The sequence below is a fragment of the Mizuhopecten yessoensis genome, unplaced genomic scaffold (assembly GCF_002113885.1).
Source record: "Mizuhopecten yessoensis strain PY_sf001 unplaced genomic scaffold, ASM211388v2 scaffold2049, whole genome shotgun sequence".
NCBI lineage: Eukaryota > Metazoa > Mollusca > Bivalvia > Pectinida > Pectinidae > Mizuhopecten > Mizuhopecten yessoensis.
This window is the reverse complement of record NW_018404352.1, coordinates 248,438-272,772: the sequence shown is the minus strand read 5'-3', so window position 1 is coordinate 272,772 and position 24,335 is coordinate 248,438. Positions and strand designations below refer to the sequence as shown.

The 24,335-nt window shown below is 34.1% G+C and overlaps 1 protein-coding gene across 2 annotated transcripts in view; it reads right to left on the bottom strand.

Annotated features, from left to right (window-relative positions):
- Window positions 1-24,335, bottom strand: part of LOC110444617 (polyamine-modulated factor 1-binding protein 1-like) — a 49,848-nt gene that overhangs the window by 10,054 nt on the left and 15,459 nt on the right. The window contains exons 2-3 of one of the 2 annotated variants that reach the window (XM_021488985.1): window positions 22,727-22,882; window positions 18,730-18,777 (exon numbers count right to left, since the gene is read on the bottom strand). In XM_021488985.1, the coding sequence (XP_021344660.1) occupies window positions 18,730-18,777; window positions 22,727-22,882 (204 nt within the window). The remainder of the gene's footprint in view (window positions 1-18,729; window positions 18,778-22,726; window positions 22,883-24,335) is intronic. The other variant, XM_021488993.1, reaches the window with a different exon arrangement.

Here is a 24,335-nt window from a genome sequence, read left to right as displayed (position 1 = left end):
GTGTGTGTGTGTCGTGAAGACCTCGTTCTACAGCGTGTAACGACACAACAATCTTGCATTGTTTCGCGGGGTCTGGTTGTTAGTCTAGTATCTATAGAATGGATATACAATACACTGAAACAGATATACTTGAACTTTCCCTGTTCTCGTATCGGGGTTTTAACAGATCGATTAGAAGAGACGGCAATAAACACTTTTTATTTTAGTATTACACTTTAAAAGAACACAGACTCTTCAATGATTGAAAAAAGAATCAAGTACAATTCCATATTTAGCTGTTTAAGCCCTAGAACCTCCGGCATATACGATTACATAGTTTAGCACAAACACCTACGCTGAGTTTGAGGTCAAAAAGACGGGAATAGATCAAGCCAAAGACAAACTCACCAAAAAAGATACTTGTGATGAACTAACCGGAAACGGAAATTAAATTTCCGGAACCGGAAGTTCCTGTTAAAAACACAGACTATTTTAGTAAACGGTGTGTATACCTTCAACTAATTCCTAATTCAGGTATATTGTGTGATTTTCTTTTAAAAAACTTCATTATTGACGTTAATTTCAAAGTAAAATACTACTTTGGAGTTCGATGACTCACGAAGCGATATTGATTTGGCCTGTTCTATATTATAAACGTGCTTTTGAACCCGTTTGTACCTTTAACTAGACAGGAATTAATTGCTTGCGTTAAAAAAAAGCTGTAAAACTTCACTAGGTTAAGTGATTATATCACAGCTTTTTGGCCTGTCTCGTACAGAGAACATGTGACATTTCCCCCCACTGGGTCGTGTCCGTGTACTTTTACAATTTTAGCAGAGATACGTTGCTAGTGACACCAATAACAAAAACAACCATATCTGTTGTTCCGTATATGTAGGGGACACCGACATTAAACATTTCTGATAACATGCTTTTAAATATTTTTTATTACCTTGATTTTTTAAACATTGTAAATATTTTTTAATTAGTATGTGCACGAAGCATAAAGGCGTATCTGATTACTTTTATTTCCTTCGTTCAAAGTGCTTTTGAATATTTTAAAACTTCGTCAAAGTTAGTCCTCAATTACTTCCTGAATAAAGTTTCATTTAAGGTCTGTAATTTAATGACATCAAAGTCTAAAACTGGTAGTGGTAAAATTATATTAAATTAAGCCCGTTAATTTGTTATTCAAATTCCCCGTCCGCGTGCTTTAAAAGCCCGGGTAACAAATTTGATTTATGTAATTTAAATTCATCGATAATTACCTCAGTTTAATTGAGCTTCGGTAAGAAGTTTTAATCTAAGCTTGAGTAAAATGTATTAAATTTTGTTTATCGTGAATATCGTATCTTCATGCCGTGTCATGATTTTTAAAACGCAATCTTGTTGTAATAAGATATAAATATACCGGTAAATAAGAAGTGCCTGTATAGTAATAGATACCACTTATATCTTCGTAGTTTGGCATAGACAGAATAATTATAGTCAAAGTGAATTAAAGACAACCTTTGCTCATTTAAAGGAAAGCGCAAATTAAGAAATCCTATCGAGGCTAATTTCTGTCATTTCGGTTTTTACTTGTAACCATCGTCATTTCATATTTTCCCACGGCCTTGTTTCGCTACTTACGAAACCCCGATATAATGTCAAAACTCCATAGAATCTAAATAATGATACAGTTGTCCTACTTAACACACGGTTTTGTAATACTTCCCTAACAACATACATGAATCGTTTTTGAGTAGTATCAACTGCTAGGACTAGGTTACAGCGACCACTTCATCGTTCTTTCCACATCGTGTTCCGCGTTTCTTTTTCTTCGTGGAGTGCAAAGAAGTGTTAACGACAGCTTGGCCCAAACATGATCCCGTGGACATTAAACATTGAGCATTTTCAGACGTTGTTAAACATCGTGAATTACTAATAGAACATCTCCAAAATCCCAAAATATCCCAGTTTGTTAAAGCATAAACATTGCAGTCATAGGTTGCCCCAAATTTGAACAAAACAAAGAGAACACTCCACGACCTTTACCTAGATAAAGGTGTTTTATTCGATTGCGCAAAGAAAGCATGTCGCATTGGGTTCTCCTAACTACGAGATATTTTGCAGAAAGTTCTCTTAGTGATGTTAGGATACAAGCTTGGTGTCACAATAGTATGCGGCTGTTGACAAAAGCAAACTACATTCATTTTAGTCCTGCAGCACCGAAATATCATATCGCAAAAGTAAAATGTTAGACCTCTGTAGAGCTTCTCAAATTTCTGCTCTGCATCTTTTATTTTTTCCCTTTTGACAAACACTGTTAGCATTTCTTCTGTATGTGCTGTCATTTAAATTTGTACATTTGTTATATAGTTTATATATGTGGAATTATTTACATGTGTTTTGTTGTTAACCATTAATATTTTGCCAAACAAAGATAAATGAATCGTAACCTACGTCACCCGATACCTTTGATCCTAAGCGTTACGAATCCTTTAAAAAATATACATATCTATACTTACTGTAAATGTTCCACCGCGTCAATACCTAAATCGTCTATTCATTGATTTATTGTTCAGTTTTAGTCCTGGGTTGACTTGTAATGTGTAGTATTATGTAACTCAATAAATAGGATATGTGGTTTACAGTGCTGGCTTTGTTATCGGGATGTAGTCAGTAGGAAGTGTTAGAAAGTACTGTATACCATAAAGCTGTTTATTGGTCTTTAATTCTTACAGAAGCTCGACTGTATTGAAAACTTGCATCATAGGATTGAATAATATGCAGTGAATATACGCAAGATGTAGATCGGCTCGACATATTACTACAGTCTATATTAAGTGTACGCGTACTCTATCACGCTGTTCATTATACGAAATATGTCAATAAATTTTAGTTCTATTTTTCCAATACTAAACTTTTACAGTTTATATCATATGATCTAAAAACAATATGCAACACAAAAAGTGATAACGTTATATACCGCAGTTTTGGCGCGTTATTTATAATCCAAACTTCTATTTGGTTGAAGTTTGCTCGGTCGAATGAAATTACTGATCAATGTTGTGTTTTACGCACAATCAGTTTGCTTTAATCATAAATCAATAAACATCCATTGTTATCAATTAAAAAGTGTTGTTTGCCTTTTAAAATTAAATTACAACGGATAACCTTGATTATTTTGGGGGTTATCCGAAAAACTTCAGTTTGGATATATAAATCAGCGAAGCGCTTAATTTATCTTAGTGCACTCATTTGTCAGTGTGAACCTTATATTATAATCTGAAAAATAATACTGGTCACTCCTTAAATGTCTGGCTAACATGAAAATAAATAGTTGTTCCTGTTCAGTCCAAAGGTCAAGAGTCGACCCAAAATAACTATCACCTGCTAGGAACACTTTGAGGTGTGTGAAATACCTTCCAATGGTCATAACTTATGGTATGTCTCAGCTTAACCTCTTGTCGTCGATTTATTGATTAGCACCCCAAAAAGTTAATTGATTTCTGTGATATATAACGGCATTCTGAGGAAAGTATGTGTTAACTTGATTATTACGCGCTAAGTCGTTATATATTCAGTATGGAATGCGTCATTAATAATGTAACACTTATTATCTTGGTGAGGGGTCATTATCATATACCAACACATAAAGCGATATGCCTTTGGCTCGGGGTCTATAAAGTCCAGATGGGTCTATGAGCCCGTAGACCCCTCCTTACCCAGAGATAATTAATAATATCAACACATAAAGCGATATCCCTTTGTCTCGGGGTCTATAAAGACCAGAAGGGGTCTGTGAGCCCGTAGACCCCTCCTTACCCAGAGATAACTAATAATATCAACACATAAAGCGATATGCCTTTGGCTTGGGGTCTATAAAGACCAGAAGGGGTTTATGAGCACGTAGACCCCTCTTAACCCAGAGATAATTAATAATATCAACACATAAAGCGATATGTAGAGGATTTTACGTGAGATAACATTTCATATAAGCTTTTTGTAAGGAGTGTAAGGACTTTTCATTTAAGTGATCTTTTAGCGAGCCCCATTTGAAAATGAAATTTTCTGTTTATCGCATAACCAATATAAATTGAAAATATTTGTGAAAACAAAATGTTCTCGGGCTCTTGAAAATGTCGACATTTAAACAAGAAAATGTATCATTCGTCAAGACCGTCATGGCTCAATTTGATTACCGTGACGTCACAACGTTAACGTTGTCCGAGTTTTGACGTCACTCACCAATAAAAACAAATACCTCCTATATCAAATTAGAATGGTGTTTGGTGTTATTAAACGATTANGGGGGGGCGTCTAAAACAGGGCACACGTACTGTCACGTGTTGATGGGTCTAGATTTCGTATAAGTAAAAAGCAATATGTTCGTTATATTGGATCGTTAAGCGCGTTCAACAGGTACGTCTACATAATTTCACATTTGGGTGTACAAAATCCATATCTGTCTAAACTTCACTATTTGCAATTTCATTTAACATCCAAAGTGGTAAAGAACTAAATCGCAATCCAATAAAATCCACGATTACAACATCCGGTAGTTAATACGTGTGTAATAAATACCAAGCACCTTTCCATCCTGTCGAAAATGTATACACAAAGTCCAGTTAGAAATTGAAATATACTATACAAATATCTTTGGTCACAATTTGTGAAGCATTCTATCAAATAATGGTCATATGAATGGTTTCATCACACAAATCGATGATTCAGTGAATGTCTTAAAATCAATGTCTTAGATATCACGTACACGAACCTGTACACGAATCCTATTCTAGGTATTTTTTACCCTTCCTCACATAATTAGAATATAGAGATAAAACTCTCCATCAGTCATTACACTGTTTACATCTTAAGGAAGACATCATATCAAATAATTTAATCAAGTGTGGAGAACTCATTTAGTAAAACACATCGAAAAACTCAATTAAAACTTATAACGCATAGCAAGCAGCAAAACATATACCGGATCTTTAAAATGTGTCGTACAAGAAAAAATGTACATTAAGTTTTCCAACGCTAGCGTACAGAAGATCGACAGGCGACATGTTAGAATGGATTTATATTACATGCACATTAGGGATTTTATTTCTATTGAAAAAAGTTTCATGTCACAATTATACAAAATATATGTGATGATGATGGTTGCTGATGCTGCTGATAATTATGATGATGATGATGATGGATGATGATGCTTGTCATTGTGTTGATGTGGTTATAATGATGAGGAGGATGACTGGGAAACCCTTGTCTTTGTCTGCATTTGAGAATTTGTGTGTACTGCATGTCTGGTTGATATATATGTATCAAGAAATTTTGAAAAACAAAAAATTTAAAATAAGAATATTTTAACATAAAGTCAGACATTTCTATGATGATAATACATTGTATGTCGAGTCACCACTTTTGGAGTATAAAAAGTGTATTAAGACGTCACCAACAAGACACTTTGAATTTAATGAATTTAAATAGGATGGCCCGGTCCTTTCAATCTTATTTGCCAAAATCATTCTATGTAGAAAATGTTAAGTATGAAAAGAGTTATACATAAAAATATATTTTACAATAATCAGACAATAATGCCCTGTATCCGTACATATTAGGGTTTTGTAATCACTTTTTAAGATTATGTACCTCTCGTATAGTTTATGGTAACTACGTCTCTTAGTGATTTTTATTTTATTTCACACATAAATCAATATGCATTTTCCTGATGATATCGTCCCTACCTTGTATGAACTTGCTGTCCAAATCTAGAATCTATTGAATTTGAAATCGATAAAATCGACTTTAAGTTGTATTGAGTTGGAGAACGTTAGACTATTTGTCACCAGGGATCTACGCGAGGTGAAACGTGATACACAACCATTCTCGTCCCTAAAGATCATACAAATACATTCACACCATTCTTCCCTTCTCGTAACACGTCAAATGAAAATACTTTTCAGAGCCTGTCCTTTTAAACCATATATTTCACCCCTCACTTGAGTGTAAGTATTGATTGTCGGGTTAACCGAAGGACGGTTCAACTATATAACGTATATTGTTACCGAAATATACATTTATTTTTTCTATATTCTCCCCACGCCGATACACATACATTCGAATTAAGTACGCCTTTATTTCTCTCTCTATATATATATACATGTTTCTCCGCGTGAAGACATATATTGCTACATCTATTCAAATGTGGTAACCAGCGAAAATTCAATAAAAGATTTTAGTATAAGGGAATTTAAACAGCGTGTATGACTATATAATACATAGTAAGTTTAACACGGACAGAATCCAGAGTTATGAATTCAACTGAGTTAATCAGAGGAACGACCCACTTGTGAATGAATAGAAGTCATTTATTGTTACAATATCAGTTTATATTTAGAAACGTGTCATGAATTTAACAAAATAAGAATAGGGGTTTCATTTACAGGGTGGCATTAAAATGCTTGGCTTCCAACTTGACAGCGCCTACGGTATATTAACATAGGAATCAATACCATGTTTTCTTGCGTTACTTGATATCGTTAAACATTGTGTTAAGATATTGAACGCTGAAAGTAGGTAGTATATAAAACAGGATACCAAACACGAGACAATATCTGGCCTGATTATGAAGATATCGCTTTGTTTACCTTTATCCACTAGATCAAAGAAAAGGCGTACCCAGGCTTCATTTGTTGGTTTGTTTACTTTTAATACCAGTACAAAAGGTTTTCGTTTTCATCGTCTTAAAACTCGTCCATCTTCATTAAATAAATCACTTTCATCAACATTAATGACGGGTCGAACAATACACCTGACCTCGCCTTCTGGTGCGGAGATGGCTGATATGTGTTTTTCTCTCTTGTTCTATCGAGAAATGATAAAAGCTACCTAAAGACGTGATTTATCTTCTGATCTTAAATTGGGTAAACCAGCCTTTACTATAAAACTGTTTTATAATTATTAAACACAAGCTACATGGTACTTATAGGTATTTCCTGAGAAATATTGTAAAAGATGTGCATTGATTCGGTTGCTTTACAAGCGTGAGCTGTAGGGAATTTCCCTTTAGCTCAGCGGTAGAGCATCGGGCTGGAGAGTCAAGGGTCGCGGGTTCGAGCCCAAGTGACGGCACTATCTTTAACACTATTGCTTGTCCTACTACAATATGATGGTAATTTGTGTGTCAATTCATCCAATAATCTGATGTCCGCACTTAAGTGTTCAAACTAGTCTGATTTCCAGCTTTTTGCTTGTTACAAAAACACGAGATATTATAAGGACATCATACACATACTTTACAATGTATATTACTTAATCGATCAATTAGGTTTATAACCTGAATTTAACAATTGACCCCCTGTGGTAAGTCCTGACATTAGGTTAACAATGAACAGCTCCGCTACACAATAGGTATTTAGTTGACAGTAAAGCGTTTAGTTGACACAGTCATTTAATGACGGCATGGGATTATCTTATCAAATTATTTAACATTACATAATAAACCACTATAATTGTTAGCAAGATAGAAAAATACATCCAAGGTGAAAGGTTTTAATGTGGCGAATGTAGTCGTTACCATGTGAATATGAACATATATAAGCTTGCCGATTCCTTCTGGATATCACAGAATAAGCATATAGAAAGATTAGTTTTAATCTGTCTGTAGTAAGCACATGTAAACAACGTATTCGTGAGCACCAACCACGTCAAACAAAACCCAATCTCAAGTGGCAATGTCCTCACAAATCATTCATCTTCATTAACATCATACTGCAAGTCAAATCATAGTAACAAAACGTGATTTTTTTAACAGCATTGCCATATAAGTGACAAACATTTCATAGGTGTAAATCATTCATCTTCCAAAACATCGTCAAATAATCGTCGAGTATATCCTTCATTTTCTACATCGTCACTTATGTGAAATATATTTGTAACAGACTGCATTCATCTTCATCAACATCGTCATGCAAGTCAAATCATCGTCACAGAAGAAACTATTCATCTTTATACAGGTCATAACTTCATCTTCATCAACATCGTCATACAAGTCAAATCAGTGTCATAGAAGAACGTATTCATTTTCACACACATCATCGCCTCGTTACAAAAAAGTTCATTTTCATCAACATCGTCATACCAATCAAATCAGTGTCATAGAAGAACTTATTCATCTTCACACACGTCATCGTTACAAATAAACGTTCGACATCATCAGCATCGTCATGTACATCAAAACAACATCCTTCACCTTCATCTGACTACCTGGCAAAAGTCAACACGAATGGGAGATAGGTACCCATAAAGCGTGGGAACTGGTCTCGTTAGAAGTGAATTATTCATAACAGTTGTGATTCCTTACGGTAACACTAAAAGCGTAATACCTCGTTCCATACATGTCATTAATTTTCTGCTTCAACTAGTTTCTTTGTTCTATTTTACCAATATGGTATCCGATTTTGTTTGCCGGCGACAGAAACTGTCAGAAATACCAAAAACGTTTGCGTGTGTTTATAGATACTAGTGGCATAATGACACGGAATTCCCTTTATAATATCAATAAACGGAGACTAGGTATATATACACCCGTGTCTTTACCTGTATATCGCGACCAGTCACCGTACTTCATGCTAAGGTTTTAATAAGTATCCGATGATATAGCCAGTGGGTAGAATTATTTAAGCCATTTTAAAACATGGCTAATACTATTTAAATCGTTCTGTTAAAAAGTGTTTACCTGTAGACTTCATTGACCTACTTCATCTACCTATCTATGAAGTACAGATTTTTCCATGCGAAACTTTCTCCGAAACATGAATGTTGTTAAAGAATCGTATTTCTATTGATAATTGATTCAAAACAGATTCCTTATGTTAGTTACATTGATAAGTGAATTTGACCTAACCAATATAAATATATACTCCCATAAATATAATACCCGTATAACAGCTAACAGAAAAAAACCTAATTAACTGTACTTGTACCATTATGGTCTATGAAGAATATCTATATCTTTTTAAAAAGAATATATCGAAAAATATAACATAAGAGCTTTGTCTACTTTCACCTGTTAAGCAATATACAACTTACCTGTACACAAATACATTCCTAAGCTCACTCCGAGGAAGCCATGTTCTATTTCCTATTGACCACAGCCTGATGAACGGCACCAGGCGAGGAAACACCACTACGACACACCGCGGCAGTAGCTTAAATCTCCCTCTATCATCGAATGATAACACTTTTCAATGTAGCCATGTCCGATAACGGTATATCTCTGTAATACACCCGGTAACACTGCGGTGGTATTCTATTACCTCCGATGTTTGACGAACAGCACCGATTTTTATATCAACACATATATACAGGTACACCAAGAACTGTTTATGTGTACCTGGGCTCGCGTGCGCCTACCTGTACGAGAGGTTATTATCACTAACTAAGCGCAAAGCAGGTCGCCTCCCTTCATAAGGCGGATAAGATCGAACCTTTTGTTCGATTGCCATTCGGCTTTAAATGTAAGCCGTACACAAAAGCTTAAAGACATATATCAACAGCCGTGTTGTGATCATTCCTGTAAAAGGAAAATGTATATTTGAATATGAACAAAACTTGTGCGGCACCCAATGTGCACGGTCACGCGATCTAAATTTGTATGACATATGTGTGTACTGAGATATTTCACAAGCATGGACCGGTGAATAAAGGCCGAAAGTCAAACCTATCTCCGTTTCAATTACACGTAATTCCTTCGTGTCAAAATGTCTTTACATACGACTAGCATGTAAATCCGTCGCTAAGGAATTATGCATTATGTATTCAGAAGGCGGTATTTAAAACTAACGTAATATTATATGTGTGTAAAATTAACGTAGGTAATGGCGATTTATAATAAGTTCACAGACACGTGTGTATATATCCGAACAACTTGCAATCGATTTCGATATGTTGTGTAACAAATATTTGATTGATAATACCGGTATTATGAAACTATATATGCACTCTTTTCTGGATATGTATTATCTCGATATTAATTATATAATTTATAGTAAGTAATAATATTACAAAGTGTACAATGTAATTTCTAACTTTCCGCGGCAATTTGAGCTTGTCTTTTGTCAAGACACAAATATTAAGTGGAAACATTTCGAATATTCTAACTGCGAGTGGGTATGTCATTGTACATCAAATCTATCAAGTTTCTTTATCCCACGGTATTAACGATGTAATCGTTTTCTATTATTGAATATCTTTCTTACTGCCATAGAAAATATTTGATTACACATATATGGGGACGTGTAACAGTTTTGACTATAGCATTGTACAATGAATTTGGAATGCTGAACGTCTACATTAAAGTTGAATCATGAGTAATTAATTAGATCAATCAAAAGAAAAGAAATAATAAAGAGAGTTTCAAGCATTAAAATCTCGACCGTGGAACGTGGTAGTCTAGATACACATCTTCGATCATGAAATCATCGCCTTGGTCACCATCAAGTAAACAGGACGTGTGCTGTCAATTAGATTACTTATTTCTATAAATAGTATGTTTTGCTGGATAAACATATAACATCACGTCTCTAAACATACAAACATTAGTCTCTAAACATACAAACATCTTGTCTCTAGGAAGATAGACATTGGAAATTCCCACGCGGATATGCATGCCCTATAATTTTGTGTCATTTATACATTTTTAAAGGAAACAATTAAAATCGTTCAGAAGTCAATTTCGATATACTGGTAGATATGACAAAACATGTGGATATTTAAAAACAGGTGAAATAACTGAAGGCTAAATGACATCATTTCTTTACAATAATCAATGTTATTTACTTTACAATTTGTGAAAAAAATCCACCCTATCTAGCTTACATAAGCCACTTTAAAGCGCTTTACAGTACATAGATACATTTATCAATACAGTGTTTGAGGAATTCGCAGGAGCTGCCTTATCAGGCACCAACTACTAGACCTATGGCACCTGGCTCATATCTCCCTATGTGTGTATGCCTGCGTGTGTGCTGGGTATGTATTGTGACTTTTCCTCCACAATGCAACTCACAAAATATGCAATCTCAGATGAAACGTCCTGGCGGTTTAGAAAGAGACACTAAATGGGAAGCATTACTTTGGAGGGATTTTCAGACATAAGATGGATTTATTTTACAATGGGGAGATTTTCAGAAATAAGATGGATTAACTTCTGCCGCAATGTCCAGCATTAATCCGATTGGTTTGAGGCAATCGATCGCATCACCACTACACTCGAGTTATGGGGTAAATCTTCTTCGTTGCTTCTAAGGCAGATAATAATAATAGCTACTCTTTGTAATCCGTGACTAGTTCACTGATTAGATTCATATATATTCCCAGAAATTCTTAATTATTCTTTTGTCGATATATTCACGTCAGAAATAATCCACTTCCCTTGTGTTGATGGCACAAACAGCTGGAGCGAACCAACTTTTCAATATCAACAGTTCAAAGTGTAACGCATGGATTTGTGTAGCCCGTTCTCCACTGTGTAACTTTAGTAGACTCTACCATGCATTGATGTGGATGAGTCCATTATGGTCTACAGTGGTGAAAGGGTTAATATATTGGCCAAGATGGAGGAACATAAGCTGACAACATAAGGAATTACAAATCTAAAATATGATCTGATGCGTCTTAATTAAGGCATACTTATCTTAAAGATAATTGCTATTGAAAATACCATGCATTATGTTTACTGATTAACAAAAAAGACTAATAAGAAAAAAACACTAAAATAAATGTAACTGCACTAGCCATAATGCACCAGTGATATTTATCTTTAAAATAAAATATACAGAATTATATCAAAATTGATATCTTCCTATGTAATATATATATGGGGCAAAGAAGTAATTCCAACAGTGTGGACAAGTTTAGGTTGTCAAAATACATAAATAACAACATTAATATAGTTTCTAATGTCAACAAAATGTTCTTTTTCGTTTGTTGTTGTTTACCTTTTGATTGTAGCGGTTAGTCTTTGTAACTTAGGCTAACTTGTTAAATATGTACTAGTATATATATACCATCTTACATTGTACTCATTTACCTATTCAGAGTAACCTAAACTGGTAAACATTATATCCTACCTATGTTCTATTCCTGATCAATCCAATGACCTAACTATTCAGATTAGGATCAGTCAATGAGCCTCTTGTATACATAGACAGTAAGAGACGGTTACCAGATGTGACATAGGAGTTTCAGATATTTACCACGAACTCAGATCATTGACGAGTGCAAACTATTCCTTAAATACAGAACCATAATATGACCATGTGGATATATTTTTTTCCATACTTATTTAGGTTATGGGAAATCCTTTCTAAGGATTGGAAATACAGAAGGAGGTTTTTCTTATTAAAGCAATTCATGCATAACATTGTAACAGTGTTTTAACCATACACTAAGCTTTAAGGGCAGGTAAAACCCGGTATTGTTCATATTACACTGTCACTTGTTAGTAATACATATTATTCAATGATCTCCAGCGCACGTTCTACACTTATCACAGGTGTCCTGGATACTAAATTATATTTAAGGATAAAATAAGGGACATAAATCTCAGTATTTCAACAATCACTGGGAGCTTAAGTGTCAAAATCAACTGTAAAAGCGCCAGGCAGTGTTTGGCTGACCCATGATATACAGTTCTCCAGGATGAGGAACAAAAATAACTATGTAAGGATATATGCTACCTTACACATGCGATTTTTTTATTTCATATATTTATTTCATTTTTTTTTATTTATTTTTTTTAATATTTCATGCTTTCTTGGGTACCGTTCAAATTTGTCATGTTCACTAGTGTGTGTGTGAAACTCTTTCGGGAGGAGAAGTTCGTGTTAAAGTAAGGTAGCATATATCTTAAATATCACATATATGCTACCTTAAACAAGCGATTTGTGTAAGAGTTTTTTTATTTCATAAATTTATTTCATTTTTTTTTGTTTTAGATTTTTTGAATAACTTAGAATTGCTTAAAAACAATTATTTCATGCTTTCTTGGGTACCGTTCATATTTGTCATGTTTAGTTGTGTTTGTGAAACTCTTTGGGAAGGGGAGGTTTGTGTTAAAGTAAGGTAGCTTATATCCTTAGTAGGATTTTTCGCTATTGAAAATGCCACAAACAAAAATAAAGATTTGTATTTGTGAGTACGCCTCTGAGGAATGCTTTCAACCTATAAATAATATCACAGCTATGTGGTTTATTAAAAACGTATAACATTTCCCTTGTTAAAACATAGGAAGGTATGAACAATGTGTACATACAGAGGTCGTGATAGATCACATTTCAGGTAAAAAAAAAAGACATGTAAATGGTTCGAACTGAACAACAAATATGTCGTATATAATGGAATCTTTGATACCCTACCGACACAAGCGTCAGGTGAAATTGGCCACCTCCTTGCCGCTGTTGTCCCAACTCTCGGGCCAAAGAGGGGCACATCAAGGGAAAAGTAATATGTTTGCATTTTGAAAAGAAGGGCAAGGAAGAATCTGGGTAAAATAACAGATAGGTCAATAGCTCAATGTGAGATCCCCTTTTAGTATTACATGTAAGGGTAGCATGCCTATGAAATTAGGCAAAGAATGTATATTTGAATGGAAAGTTTATAAAACCGATTCTGACCTTTATTTTAGTTGAGAAGATGTACACTAGAGGTAAAAATATGAGCAGTTTTACTTATGGCAATGTACGTCCTAATTACATGTCTCCAGAAATCAATATCTCAACTGGCGATATATTCATCTAGTTCTGTCTATTCCTCTTTAAGTTCTGTTTTTAAGAGTGAACGCTTAATGGCCAGAGGTAAGATTACGTCTACACGTATCAACAGTTCTTGTGAACACTCTATCAGACAACGGGGTCATGTATTATCAGTAGTATCTTACCTACCTATGTCAATGATTCTTCGCGCATTGACAACCTTCTCAATGAACCAACTACTCGTTCAGACCAATTCTACCATATTTCCTTTTTTATACCTTCCCAGTGTCGCCCACACTCGCTTTGAAATGAATCAATTTTAAAAACAACTTTAACAACGTGCCTCAATTTTCTAAATCCATACAAGGTCAGACCTGATTGGTTTCAAGCTAGAGCGTTCTTATGTTTGCCTTATTGTAAACGTGTAAATGAATATCAACGTAGGCGATCCACAGCTTTAAATGGTACTTGCTGAATTATCCCATACGGAATCAAACAATTAGGAAAATTCAAAGAAATTCTTTGGATAACATAAACTGCAAATTACATTCGTCATTTTTTTCCAAATGCCTGTTTAGGAGTTAAAGTGAAGTTTCACTGGCCTAACCATTGAACTATTTTTTTCACCATGTCTCTATGCGATGTTTAATTTACTTACATTAAAGTGTCAACATACATTACAAATCAAACGGAGATCAAGATCAATCACAACGGGAATCGAGAAGACACCGAAACAAAAGGGAAGGCAGTACAAACCCCCAAAACAGATAAACTGGTGCAAAAATAAGTGCATATGTTATCAGTGTTTCAGTTATTATTGAGGTCATTTACCGAAATTTACAGCTTATGTGAAGTCTGAATGTACCTTTTAACAGACACCCTTTCAATTGTTTAATGTACTGTCCAAACATACGTAAAAATACGCATATCAAAGCGATAATAGCTGTTAGCAGGTTGTCGCCAAATCACTTTAAGTGGACAGTTAACAGTCCTGGTCAAGTTCAGGTTCCGGTCAGTATATATACGACCGTTATAAAGTAGTCAGCGACACACGTCAGTCAAGTGAGTGGACAGGACATCGTCAATATTTGGACTCCATGTAGTAGTTTATGGTGGGGTCTTATTGTAAAAAAATTAATTGCAGGTTTGTGGACTCGTGGTAGGGCCAGATGTCCCACCAAGTGTTTGGGTCGAGTAGTCTATACTTTTAGATAGAGGTAGGATTTCTACTTAAGTATCTCCGTTCACTGAACAAACTGTATCATAACGTCGGGTTTCAATATAGAAAGTGATGGTACGGAACGTGCAAATTCATCACTTTAAGGGATATCATGATACCCGGGTCTCCATTGTATACATAACTATACACCAATCCACACTATGTAAATGACTGTTTAATAGTATTGCTTTTTAATGGGTTATCATCGGCAATCTATGTTATCACATATTAAACGTTTTTCACTTCGCTGTTAAAATTAAATGTTAGCTTATTACATCATTTTATGAACGGTTTGAAAAGAACCTAACAGGTTATATACAAATTATGATGGAATTTATTTACGAACTTACAGTAATAGAACAATTGTATCAGGTTGATTTGTGGTAGATACGTTATTATACGTTAGCAATATTGACCACGGTCTGCATTTTTAGTTAAAACAGTAAAACACAGGTTGATCAAACCTCGTATTGAACTCATCAACATGTTATAATTATGTAGCACATTTCTGTGTTAATCACTGAGCCTCAATTGCAATCATGTCCTAAACCAGACAAGATTATTCAGCCCGGTTGTTCAAAGTATATTAACACCAAGCAAGGACAAGTTAACAGAAATCCTTTAAAGGATTTTTTAATCATAATTAATAACTAAAAAAATACTTGTTAGAGATCGAAATAATTATATAAAGACAAAAATATTTTAAATAATTCTCAAGTATAACATTAGAACATTAGTGTTTACGATTTATTACGAGAGCAAATATGCCATTACAGTGTCGTACCGTTGGGAGTTGGTAATATGTATTCACAGTTTCTACAACCGAGTTAGTTGTGGTCCTCATGTGTACACATCCCAATGTTAGCAGATGGTTAATAATAGAATATTATCCGTTTCCTTCTCGCGCATAGTAATACCTGTATTTGGTTAACATGGGACACTAAACATGATTTCTACTAACTCTAATTAGGTTAGTCGCGAGTGTGTGGTTCGACCTAACCTTCACCTCAGTAGCTAATTTTAAGGGACAATCTTTGCTTCGGGATCTTATGAAAGACTTCTATTGACTAACTAATTTTCCTACCAATTAAAAAAACATTGTAATCTTATTTTTTCATTTTGGATTATTTTTTTGTGTACTATAAATATTAAGTTTTACTGTTGTGACGAAACATCACTGTGATTACATAAAGTACACTATATAATAAACTAACCATGCTTTATCTTACATATATGAAGAAAAGTAATTCAGAACCTTTAAACTACTTTAATGTTAATCTTGTGGTAACCTTGGTCCACTTTTTGAAGGTATAATAGAAAAGAGACAAATATTGACATTCGATGCCTTGTCAGGAGTGAAGGGGATATATATATATATATGCTCAAAATATTAGCACAGCAACTGACACTACCGATCCTCATGTACAAACGTGAATGATGTTACACCACCGTGGGTAATATTTAGTTTGTTACTGTGGTCACGACTAACTTAACAGGTTATATGTCGTTTCCATGGACTATCCCATCTGGGTCCGTACATATTCTAAATACTCAATGGTAATTGATTACATTATATATCATCAGAACATGTAATTGTGTGTTAATTTTAAAAAGACACATACCATTGGTGTAAAAAAATGACAAATTTGTACATTAGTGGTGCTATATTTAGTGACAGACTCATTAAACAGAATTTGTCATGCATGCGGTCCTATTTTAGTAATATTTGAAGCAGGCTAACTATTTCAATGACATTTTTTGTTTGTTTGTTTGTTTATGTTTAACGGCCCATCGACGGCTGTGGTCATTTAGGGTCATGGTGATTTATTTATTTATTTATCTTATTTTAACAAACATGTGAATCGCGAAGATAAAATCAGATAAAAATGGTTCATTTTTAAAAGTATTCGCATTGTATGTGTAGATAATAAAAATAATAATAAAAGGGGGTTAAAATAATAAAAGAGATAACGAATAGATTATATGGAATATGCGGTATATATATAACGTCAAAAATGATAAGGTTGGCTAAAAGACATCAGAGTCTATAAAATAGACCGATATCTTTCAAATAGTTAAATAATGCCTTCGAATCCACGGAACTGAAAAGTGTTTTCATATCCGGGACTCGGAAGTAGTTATCACGAATGTGTTTAAAATCGGAACATTCTATTAAAAAATGCTCCACTGTAAATGGAGTGTCACATGCGTGGCATGAAGGTATATCTTCTCGTTTTAAAAGGTACGAATGAGTAGGATATGTGTGCCCAGTGCGGAGCCGAGCGAGGACAACTTCCTCTCTACGATCTTTCCGACTGGGAATAGATGTTTTAAGTTTCGGTTGTATCTTAAAAAGTTTGTTGATGGTCTCCAGAGACCAGCGTTTCTGCCATTCATTTTGAATGGCTGTACGAATAGTAGGTTTAAAATCTGTGTATGGTAGTTTGATATTTGTTTGTTCGAGATTCAATGCATTTTTTGCTTCCCTGTCAGCAAATTCGTTGCCTTTTATTCCGACATGGCTCGGACTCCATAGTAAAGTTAATTCAGACTTTTTTAATACACGAGATATTCGAAGAGAAAGGTTTTGTACGATTGTGTTTTTAGGATCTCGTAACTGTAAACTCTGTAGGACAGATAGAGAGTCTGAACAAATAATTGCCTTTTTAATGCGGTGTTCATCGATATGGTCAAGGGCCAAACTAATGGCGCATGCTTCAGCAGAAAAGATGGAGGCGCCATTTGGTAGTCGGACTGAAGTGCAAGTATTGCCAGTACAGCAGGCTGCTGCCACTTTCTCACCTTCTTTGGAGCCATCGGTGTAAAGTTGTGTATGAGAAGGGTAATTTGAAATGCATTCCCGAAAGGAGGATTTGTGTTCTTCGGGCATAACACTTGATTTCCCTCGCTCATGTAATGTAAAGTTAAATTCAGGGGTTTGAATGGTCCACGGTGGAACATCAGATATGTTAAATTCAGCTGTGTCCGTCAATTTTATGTTGAGTTCTTGCAGGAAATTCAAAATTCGGATACCAAATGTTGGCAGAAGTGACATAACCATCATTAAGTTAAGTTATTATTTACTATCAACAAAGTATAACAGTGGCGGAACCAGAAAATATTAGTTGAGAAAGGCGGGATGAAAGTTTATGAGAAATTAGTTTATACCTAGGCAATCGTTTATAATTGTAATCAGTGAAGGAAACATTTTGGCACCATATGACTATTTATTGTAGACTTCCGGTGTTGTTTATTTTTTGTCACTGAATGATGAAATCATGAAAGTTTCCCTTTTTTATATCTCCTGTTCAAAAATAATTTACCGGCTTTCGAAATGAAAACGCAAACTAACAAACCACTGTAACTTTACAGGTAGGGGTTTCTATCAATACAAATATTTTACTTTAAGCAATTAAAATGTTTATCCGGGTTCAAGATGGCAACAATCTGAAATAGCACCCACAATAATTATAAGTAACTGTAAAAATGAAGTTTATGAGTGGAAAGTGAGTCATTCTGTCAGGTTATCCGTAATTGAACATCGAGATATTCGTTATGTGTTGATATTTATTAACATTTTCTGAAGTTATGTTCAAATACATGTATCTACCTACGGTGAAATGATGGGACGAAAATTGACCCCCACTGCCCTGATATGGGATCGCTCACGGGGAAACTGTGGTAAGGACACCAATGACAACACAACTCGTAATAAGATAGTACAATGTGAACACACTCCACTTGCACGTATGTAAGAACAAAAAAAACCCCCGAATATACACTTACTTCTTTCATGGCTTTTTTGCTTTTCTTTCTTCTGTCTGTGATCAGTGGCTAAGGAGAAAAACATAATTTTGCAATAATATTTGTATTATTCGTCATGTAGATAACTAAAGAACTTGTTTTGTGAAATTATCCTATGCTATTTCCCCTATTCGATTCAGAAGTGTGCTGATTGGAAATAAATCAAAGTTCACACCTATACCATTACGCTTTGCTTTGTAAATTGTACAGAAAATTAAGGTTGCTTACCCCTATTCTTCTCGTACATTGTCAGTTATATTTACGATCTGAATACATGAGGGGATTTCTAACTCGTGCAAAATATTTGCTGGAATGAAAATCACGATAAATCAAAGTCAGTAAGCTGTGTAACACGACAAATTAACCATGCAATAAGTAAACAGGAACACCTTACAAGTGTGACACACCTGAATCAGAATATAAAAGACAATGAGGTACTGGTACATTGTATGTCTCTTCTTATTCTTAGGAACATTCTTAGGAAATACCTCAATGCTTGTATGATGACGTTCTTAGCATTTAACATCTTGAATCGATTTCATTTTGAATGTATATCCACATTTCACACTGGACAAATCAGTATGCAGATATTGATTATCTGATTTATTCTAATATATTTAATGCAAAAACAATTTCGTATACATTGATTTTTTCGTAATTGATTGTTTTTTTTTATATATAAGTTTAGATCATTTTGAAATATATTATCAAGAACAAAGTAATGGACGTAAGTGCAACAATGTGACATCTATATTATGATTAGCAAGTTATATTTAAATTATTAGAACAATAATGCCATATATACGAAATGACTAAAATGATGATCTTACTTTAGGTACAAAATATATTACATATACATCTCTTCAAATTATCAAATAGCTTGTGCATAGGGTTTATTAATATATTTTCACACATATTAGTTCACGTTTCAGCGACGTAATTTTGTATTATATACTGATATGTATTAAGTACCAAATACCATTAAAAACCTAATATAAGATACCAAACGATTCAATGGTACGTACCATTACACATCAGTTATATAGAACTATGATTAGCAATGAGCAATGGACACCTAATCAAAAGGTGCCCAGCACTACGTATAGGTGTTGGGTATATATGGAATCGGAGAAGCACACATGGATAACCATGGTTAGAATCAAAGGATTTCTCTGTCTTCACCATTAGCTGGCCTTCTAGACAACGATAGCATTACTAATAAACCGATGGTTACAGAGATATCAAAGGATCTCCTCAATATAAACCGTATTGAACACATGTCTACAGTTGATATGTCGGATTAGTGGGTAGTAAAGACCTATCGATTAGCTAATTACAGTGTAGTAGTGACTTCTATAAAATACTAATTAGTCCAATGTTCTAGACATGTCAAACCACATCAAATCAACATAAATGCCATAGTCAATCAATACAAAATTATTTTTTGCTATTAACTAATTTCCGTTAAATTCTCTAAGCGTACAAATTCACGCAGTATACATTCTAGCGATATCGTTAGTTCCTCTTTGCGCTAACCTGTTAATTCTAGGTAAAACGCTGATATTTAAGTCCGCAAAAAAAAAAAAAACTTTTAAAAAATATTGACTATAAATTTTCGTTGTCTAAAGATATAGCAAACGTCCTCCTCCAAATATTAGAAATATTTCCATGAAATGTTCACGGAGCATGACACACTAAGCATGACGACTCCATAGAGGCTAAAACAAATAAGACCGTATTGATTTAGGACAATTGTGAATAAAATGAAACCAAATGTTACTCTGGATAAACCATTATATGGATCAAATTCTACATTACTTGTCGACATATAAAAAACATAAGTAGAATGAATGAAAACACTTCACCAACATACAATTCGATATATGCATATCACAGTAGCTGTGTCTCCTACACTCCAATCTATGAGAAATATTCCTTTATCTGAATCGGCAGAAAACTGTATTAGGAATATGTAGTTCGTATTCAAATCGACCAACAAAATGTATAACACAATAGGGAAAACTGTATGGAAGCATATATCACCACAAAATAGATGTGCAAGAAGTGTGTTTCATCATTCGTCGCTTTGGAGGAATATCGCGCAAAATCAGACAAACGACTGACGATGTTACTGCAATTTGCTTCGAAAGGCTTATCAATTTGATAAAGTAAATAAACAATCAACTATTAGTCGCTCAGTTATTAAATTAAAATAAAGTTGATTAATTAATTAGAAATTAATTATCAAACTTTTTGAAAATAAAACATGGTGTAAACCTCTTCAATCTATACCATTCGATTTTTTATAGTTAGAAGTGGTGACAAAAAGAACATTAAATTTTGCTGATAAAACGAGGAATCACGTGTCTTTCGAATAGCAACAATCAAACAAGAACTTTTTTCCGTAGATATTCGATTCAGGAGTGAAGTAAAAAAGGCAAAGATCGCGTTACATTATAAATGTAGATTGTGGGTTCTGAACATCTGATGATTCATTCTATTGCTGTCATCAATTTGTTGCTGTTCGAATCGTTTTGGAACAATTTATGTCAACAAAAGATAAAAAAAAAAGAGCGTGTATAATCATATGACAATATTGGTATTGACGACCTCCACGGATGTTCTTAACTGATCACAAACTTGGCGACACAAAGACCACGGTGTATGAGCATTGTTTGCGATGAAATACTGGAATGCAGTGATTGTTAATCGATTATACAAACAAATTAACACATTCAAAGCTATATGTATACACAATAACGTTGGGTTCACACCTTATTTCTGAATAACACTCAACGTGAAACATTCATATTATGCACTTAAATGTCAATGTTTCTTCTATATTTACGTAAATTTTGTATTTTGTTTATAAATTGTTTCCAATATAACACGGAAATGACCATCCTTCCATGTTATTATTATACAATGCATCTGTCGATTAATACTGAAGTTCATAGATGATTTCTATTTAGCATATCTCCAAAACACCATTTTATGTTTATAATATATCCCATTGTTTCTTTTTAATGCTTATGATATATCTCATAACCGTTATGTTTCATGTCTTAAGTATTACCCTTTAACATATGTATGTCTATGATATATCCAATACACAAACAATTGTTTTATGTATATGTTATTATAGTCCATAATAAAGCCAATAAACAATAGTGTTATATGTATATTAATGACATCCCAAAACTCTATTTTCGTCTGTATTATATCCCATTATCATAAATATGATACCCCTAAAACATTTATATCCCACAAACACTATTTCAATGTGCTATATATCCTATCAACACTAACCTTATATATATAATACATTGTATATCCAAAACACAGTATGTTAATGGGTAATATATCCCATCAACACTTTCATTGCATTTTAAAACCCACAAACACTATTTTGATGTGTAATATACTGTATCCACACATTTTTCTGTGTTTAAATAGAATATTATGAAATATATTGTTTGTCCCATAAACACTACGTTCAGTCTAAACACTAGTTTTATATGTATGATCAACATATAACCACATTTTATGTCTAAATTAAATCCCAAAAATACTTTTATTATATTCATAAAATATTCACGAATCCCTATTTGGTGTCTACCATATAACCTTGAAACAACATAATATCATAATAAGTCACGATATGACCAGTTCAGCAGTCAGTATTTATATTCAAATGCTGTTTAATTTATCAGAAGTAAACTATAGGACGATCTATAGGAAACTTAACTTAAATCTAACATCATATACTGTATCAACAACTGTGTTTATATGTTGACCCACTTTAGTGAAATTTACTATTTTTATTAGTATTTAAAATACTCTACGTTTTAGCATATATAATGTGAGTTGCACACAGCTTGGTTAAAATCAAACAACATTGCGTTATAGCACAGGTGTACTGAAAGTCCAATAAAACAGTAAGTTATCGATAAGTCAACGAACATGCCAGCTAGCTTACTTCAACCTCCGCATTTTCCTTCTGTTCCTCTTCCTCCTCCTCGTCATGTTCCTGAATACGCTTTGCTTTACTCTTTTTACGTTTATCTCTTGGTTTACCTAGTGGCTGGAGCTGTAGGGCCCGACCTTGACCAGTGGCGATCTGCTGGGCGAAATCCTGTTTAGTCACAGGAAATTTTGAATTTGGACGTTGCATATTGTTCTTTTATATTAAACGAACATATTTCTAGAGGATGTTTGTAACAATAACGTTACATTCCCAAAAGTGTGACTGTGTCATTTTCTCTCCCTAATGCACAGCCATCATTATCCAATCAGAAAATAGTCTTTACGTACACAGTGGTTCAATTATGGTTATATGTAAACACAGCACATCCGAGGTAAATTACTAACTTAAACATCTTGCATTTGGTTTTGGAAACAACAAGGCGAACATTACATCCATACAACTTCCCGATGTTTGCACTTCATAGGATCAGTACAGAACTCGCACCTTGTACGGTTAATATTTAAAATGTTTCCATTAAGACTAAGGTTTAAATGTCTATAAAACTACGTTTACATATTCTGTATAAACATCCACGAAAATCCGGAACAATCAACATCCTTGAATATCTCGTTGTTTGACACTAAGGAAAAAAGACGTCTGTCCGAGTTGTGGCCTGCTTAACACGAATACCCTTTAACACTGTTCAGTGTGTATTCTATGGTGGTATACAATATACGCACGACGACATTGAACTGATATTTTGTATAGCTAAACTTGGCAATAAGTAACAATAGACCAGTGGCTTCAATGCACGCCTTCCTATCCTACCTCATCTTTAATAGTATTCCACGGGGCCAGGTTAAGGGGTACACGTACCCTATTCAAATCCAACACCACTAAATTCTCATTATAATTGAGTAATCTTGATCCGAAAGTGTGCTCATCCATTACCATTTAAAGTCCCAAAATAATAAATATGATATTGATAGGATTTATGAGTTAAAGAAAATGAATAAATTATTCAAACCGCGGGCTCGTTTCTTTGTGTAGACAGTAAGATTTTATGAGTGAGAGGTTGAATCGCTGTTAATGTAGGTTCGCTGCAATAGATTAACACGAATGTACCATCATAAACGTATAATATATATTTAAATTGATTGATTACGGTCCTAACACATAAATATGTCATCGTTATCGATATGTGATGCCGATTTGATTTCATACTAAAGTTAACAGCCTTTTCGGTGCACTTCCAAAGACAGGAACCCCTAAAGAATACCTTTCTAGTTTCCAATTCAGGCTTTCCTAAGTGTATTATATGGAACTCATTATACTAGCTGTTATTAATACAAACAGACTACGCGGTGTCATTGGAATGCTACCATTAAATAATCGTTTAGCTATGATTACTTTACTAAATGTATGGATATCGTATGAAGCGTCGTCTGAGTAATATGAACAAGATCATAATACCGTTTACAAAATGTACTTTGGAGGGTAAACAACATAGACAAAGGTCTGTTATAGGTTAAACGTCAAAATATCCCTAGCAGCTTAAATGATTATAAACAGACTTTAAAGCGTTTTATATTGATTCGGAATAAAGAAAGCAGCCATTGTG